Below are 5108 nucleotides of genomic sequence, written 5' to 3'. Positions count from 1 at the left end.
GGGCTGACATAAACCGCTCATTAATGGAAGGCTGGATTTTGCAAACAACGCCTAGAATGTTTCCTAAATATTTGGTGGAATGTTTAGGGAGACTTTAACACGTTATTAAAAAAAAATATGACAAGTATCCCATTTTCGAGCTATGAATCATGCGCGAGAGCACGAGAACTTAAGAGATGTGTGTGACCAACATTAGCAGGATCGCATAAAAATCAAACCCGCGTTTAATCACAGGAAACATCGGGGTGTTTCTCCGGGCGATGAAACTCGGATTCCCAGGGTCTAAACACTGGCTGATGCCAGTGAAAAAAAAACCACGGCGAGAATAAAGATTGGGCAGCTATCGAGGCGCACTCCAGAGCTGCTAACGACAAAGGATTTATCTTCGTTTAAATGGTTGCCATCAGCGTCATTATTACTAGCAAAGTTATCACTGAAGGGAGACTCTGCGACTGTCACGTCTGGGGAGCGCGGCAGCCCGTGTCCCTGCAGCGCGGCGACACTGCGCCCCGCGGCACCCGGCACGGAGCGGAGGGATGAGCTCACTGAGCCACAGGTAACTTCGGAGAGAGGGTGCTGGAAGCGGTGCCTCTGCTAGCTCGAAGGCTCTGGGCAAATAAACCCCCGTCGCTTATTTCTAGCGTTATGTATAAATTTTTAAATGCGTAGGGTTTATAGGCGGTGGGGAGGGGAAAGGCGGAGGGCCGGGGAGAATCCGCTCCTGCCTGGAGGATGAGATAGCGCGGAGTGTTTTAAATCACGAATGTATTTAACGTCCTTCGGTTATTTCTCCCCCCCTATCATACCGTACCACTGCCAGTATTGTCCCAAAGGGGAGAAAAATCGCAGGTAGCTCCGTCGAAAAGCAGGGTTATAGAAAGTAAAAAGGAGCTCATGTTTAAGGACGCAAGTAAGAAAAATATATTAGAAATAAAATTTGTTAAATTGTAATAAATATTCCGATTTCCAGGAGACTGCTGTAGGTGCAGCGGGGTTGGCGGCAGCGGTCTTATAAAGTCTAGTCTAAAGATTCGGGAGTGCGAGGGGGGTGCGTGGGGGTGTCAGTGTAAATTCCTAAATAAAAGTACTAATGCGGTCTGGAAATGGGAGGGAGAAGTAAAGAGATATCAGCGGCAGGAGGTTCTCTGTCCTCTGGTCCTCTTTCAGCATTTCCAAGCATTGTGATCTAAAATCCGCCTCAGAAATAATAATAAAGAAAAGCATTATCTAATATTTAGCATGTAGTTCTGTCCGAGGACAAATGAGAAAGAAGCTGCATCATTAGGACCTAAAAGGCAACAAAACAAAAATCAGAGCATAATGATGCACCTAAATGAAGGGGGAAATGTTGCACAGCTCATTTTATTAATCAGACTGTCAATTCCACCCCAGAGGCCAAACCCCAGAGCAATTCAAGCAAGATCTGATCAAGCTAAGGACGAGAGCTTTACTCCTCACTTCTTGTCTTTCTTTCTTTCCACCTGGATATATTTGTCTGCTCTGAAGCCGCCTTCATTATCCACTGACAGGAGCTTGTATTTATTTGCTTATAAACCTGTTACAATAAATGATTATTCGAACAGCGTCATTCGTACCTTAATGACGAGCACCACTTTTTGATGAATGACATTTCGGGCTAGGAAGGATGTATGGGTCATTTTGACCAGTCATTCCCTCGCTTTGGCATCCCACAATTTTTACGCCTCCCTCAAAAAGAGATAATAATATTTAGAGACACTTGCCGGGCTGAATGTGAATTAGCCCCTGCTGCAGCTCATCATTAGTACGGGACCAGCCCTGCAACTTTGACATTTTTTATAAAGCTGAGATGATGGAAAGAATAAGAAAAGAGATGATCCTGATGGAGAGAGGGCTGCACAGCCCTACAGCTGGCAAAAGGCTCTCGAATTTGTCAGACTCAGCTGGAAATGCGGTGCTGGAGGCCCTTGAAAATTCTCCGCACAGTGGTCGCCTCAGCCCGAGACTGACTGCCGCCTCCCTGCACAGCGCTATAGGGGACATCTCCACCAAAGGCAAATTTGAAATAGACACTTTATTCAATCTTCAGCATCCGAGCAGTGAAAGCGCCGTTTCCTCCGAAATCCCGCCGTCGGAAAGCAGGAAGAAAATCAGCCTTTATTCCGAAGTTGCTCAAGAGGCAGATATGAACAGTGATGTGGAGGTGGGCTGCTCCGCGCTCCGCTCCCCAGCCAGCCTGACTTCCTCCCAGCTGAAGGAAAACAGTAACAAAGGTAACTCTTCCTTTATCATCTCCATCTAAGCCCTGCACTTTGCCAGCCGGCTTTAAAGACCAAAGCAAACCCACCGCTACCGTTGCTCGCCTCTGCACCGGCGCTCTCTCTTCTGCGAAGGCAGAGCTCCAGGCTGTAAAATATTATTGCGATTACTGCGCTATCCCGATAGCGGAGACACACTGTCCAGACAGACCCTGTGCGAGTGCGTGCGTATGTGTGTGTGCATGTCCAAAGCTATTGGTATGTAGATATATATACAGAATATATGATAGCCACCCACTTATATTTAGAGGAAGATTTCTCCTTATTTTTCCTCTCGCTCTTGGAGCTCACGGTGTCTCTCGAGCTGTATATATGTGTATATACATACATAGATTAAATTAGAGAGAGAGAGAGAAAGAGAGAGAGGGGAGTGCGAGCAAACTGTCCATATTTGTCTATGTGTGTGTCCTTCTTTGTGTATATGCAACGAGTCATCCTGTGTCCACCTCGGGGTAACTGGGCATTGTTCACTTTCCCTCTGCTTGTAGCAGGGGGTTTGAAACACCCCGTCTCCTGCTCGCTTTGCGGGTCACGGTGATAGACGGTGGTTGTTATCATGGCTGTAATTGGGGAGGGGGAGCCAGGTGAGCGGTGGATTTCCTAGGGGCCACAGTGCACGGCTTTTTCATCAAATGTGCCAGAGAAAGGAAGGGATCCTCGACGTAATCCTCTACCAAGAATTGGCTTTTATACCTGCTCTTTTTTTTTTTTTTCCCCGCAACGTTCAAACCAAACCAAGAAGCGCTGCGGAGCGGGGAAAGGCTAGCGCCGAGCCCCGTCTCCTGGAGCCCCGGCCCGCTCCCCCCGGGGCTCCGAACCCGCCCCATTTTCAGACAATAACGCGGTTACGAACGCCTCAAAATAAAACCACAACGAGAGTAAGAAAAAAAATCAAAACAAAAAAAAAAACCCCAAACAAACAAATAAAACCCACCTCCCCCCAAAATCCAACTTTATCGATCCCGTTAGCAGCAGCGATTTGTAAGGATGACAGCTGGCTTTAAGGACGGGCGCGCAGGGCCCGGGTGGGCTGGGGCCGCCCCGCCGCCCGCTCTCACGGCCGTGCGCTCGCCCCGCAGGGTTCGCGGAGAGCAGCCCGGCGCCCAGCACGCCCGCCGCCCCCGGGCCCGGCATCGGCAGCCTTCACGGCGGCGGCGGGCTGAGCGGCTCGGCGGCGGGGGCCGACCAGGTGCGCCGCTACCGCACCGCCTTCACCCGCGAGCAGATCGCCCGCCTCGAGAAGGAGTTCTACCGGGAGAACTACGTGTCGCGGCCGCGGCGCTGCGAGCTGGCAGCCGCCCTCAACCTCCCCGAGACCACCATCAAGGTGAGCCGCCCCCGCACGGCCCCGCACGGCCCCACTCCCCCGCGCCTTCCCTCTTTGCTTAAAGGACTCGCCGAGCCCTTCGCTGTGATCATCCCTTGTGCGCGTTTGCTTCTCCGCACCGAAAACGTGTCATTCCCTTAAAAAAAAAAAAAAAAAGAATTTCTTTTCCTCCTCAGCTTTTCTCGCGTTAGCGGATTTCCTAAAGAGAAGGGGGGAGAGAAAATAAACGCAGCTGTTAAAGACGGGGAGCGTCAACACCGTAAAGTCTTACGGGGATGGGGGAGGAGGGGGAACGGGGATGACAGGACTCGAAGGGGAAACCTTTATTCATAGCGAAGGGGTCGCCCCCAAACCGAGGGGCTCCGTGCCCGCCGCGGCCCTCGGCCAGGTGACAGGCGGCTGCTGCGGGCAGGACAGGGGTCGCTCCCGAGCGACTCGGCCGCGATGCTGGCGGTGGGTGCCGATGGGTGCCGGTGGGTGCCCGGGGCGCGGGGCGGCGCGGAGCGGAGCTGAGGCCGCGCTGTACTTGTCTCCCCGCGCAGGTGTGGTTCCAGAACCGGCGGATGAAGGACAAGCGGCAGCGCCTGGCCATGTCCTGGCCCCACCCGGCCGACCCCAGCTTCTACACCTACATGATGACCCACGCGGCGGCCACGGGCAGTCTGCCCTACCCCTTCCACTCCCACGTCCCTCTCCACTACTACCCGCACGTCGGGGTCACCGCCGCCGCCGCCGCCGCCGCCGCCTCGGGGGCCGCCGCCGCTCCCTTCGCCACTTCCATCCGCCCTCTGGACACCTTCCGCGCCCTCTCGCACCCCTACTCCCGCCCGGAGCTGCTCTGCAGCTTCCGACACCCCGGCCTCTACCAGGCGCCGGCCGCCGCCGCCGCGGGCATCAACAGCAGCGCGGCCGCTTCGGCGGCGGCGGCGGCAGCGGCGGCGGCGGCGGCGGGCTCGGCTCCGCCGGGGGGCTCGGCGCCCTGCTCCTGCCTCAGCTGCCACAGCAGCCAGACGGCGGCGGCGGCGGCGGCGGCGGCCGCCTCGGCTCTGGGGTCGCGGGGAGCCGCTGCCGCCGAGTTCCCGTGCACGGCGGCGGGGCAGCGCTCCGAGAGCGGCTTCCTGCCCTACTCGGCCGCCGTGCTCAGCAAGGCAGCCGTGGCCTCGCCGGACCAGCGGGAGGAGGCGCCGCTCACCAGATAACCGGCCCGGCCCGGCACCGGGGGGCGTTTTGTAAGGGGGGGGGGCCGGGGCGGGGGGCGCCCCCGGGCTCGGCCGAAATGTCCCGTCTATTTTTTTATGGCTGAGCGGCGCGCTCGGCGGCTCCGCGAGGCTGCGGGGAGAGGGAAGCGGCCGAAGGGAGCGTCTTTCCGGCTTGCTTTTTTTTTCCTTTTATTTTTTTTCTTTTGGTAATTATTATTATTTCGGTTTGAGTTTGACCGAAAGGGAAATTTCTCGCGTGTTTCTGTACGAGCGGCCGGGCCGGGG

The 5108-nt window shown here is 55.4% G+C and overlaps 1 protein-coding gene across 1 annotated transcript; it reads left to right on the top strand.

Annotated features, from left to right (window-relative positions):
• The first annotated feature begins 1828 nt into the window (after nt 1-1828).
• Nucleotides 1829-4823, top strand: EVX2 (even-skipped homeobox 2). Its single transcript, XM_054070532.1, has 3 exons — nt 1829-2252; nt 3377-3624; nt 4167-4823. The coding sequence occupies exons 1-3, from the start codon at nt 1829-1831 to the stop codon at nt 4821-4823; spliced, it is 1329 nt and encodes a 442-aa protein (XP_053926507.1).
• The last annotated feature ends 285 nt before the right edge of the window (nt 4824-5108 follow it).

Source organism: Cuculus canorus, chromosome 6, assembly GCF_017976375.1.
Source record: "Cuculus canorus isolate bCucCan1 chromosome 6, bCucCan1.pri, whole genome shotgun sequence".
Taxonomy (NCBI): Eukaryota; Metazoa; Chordata; class Aves; order Cuculiformes; family Cuculidae; genus Cuculus; species Cuculus canorus.
The sequence above is the reverse complement of the archived record's forward strand: the minus strand, read 5'-3'. Positions and strand labels throughout refer to the sequence as shown.

Bases quoted from the DNA above. Each gene is read 5' to 3' on its own strand.
- EVX2 (XM_054070532.1), top strand. From the start codon at position 1,829: ATGATGGAAAGAATAAGAAAAGAGATGATCCTGATGGAGAGAGGGCTG. The intron at 2,253-3,376 runs GTAACTCTTCCT...CTCGCCCCGCAG, and splicing joins GAAGGAAAACAGTAACAAAG to GGTTCGCGGAGAGCAGCCCG. The intron at 3,625-4,166 runs GTGAGCCGCCCC...CTCCCCGCGCAG, and splicing joins TCCCCGAGACCACCATCAAG to GTGTGGTTCCAGAACCGGCG.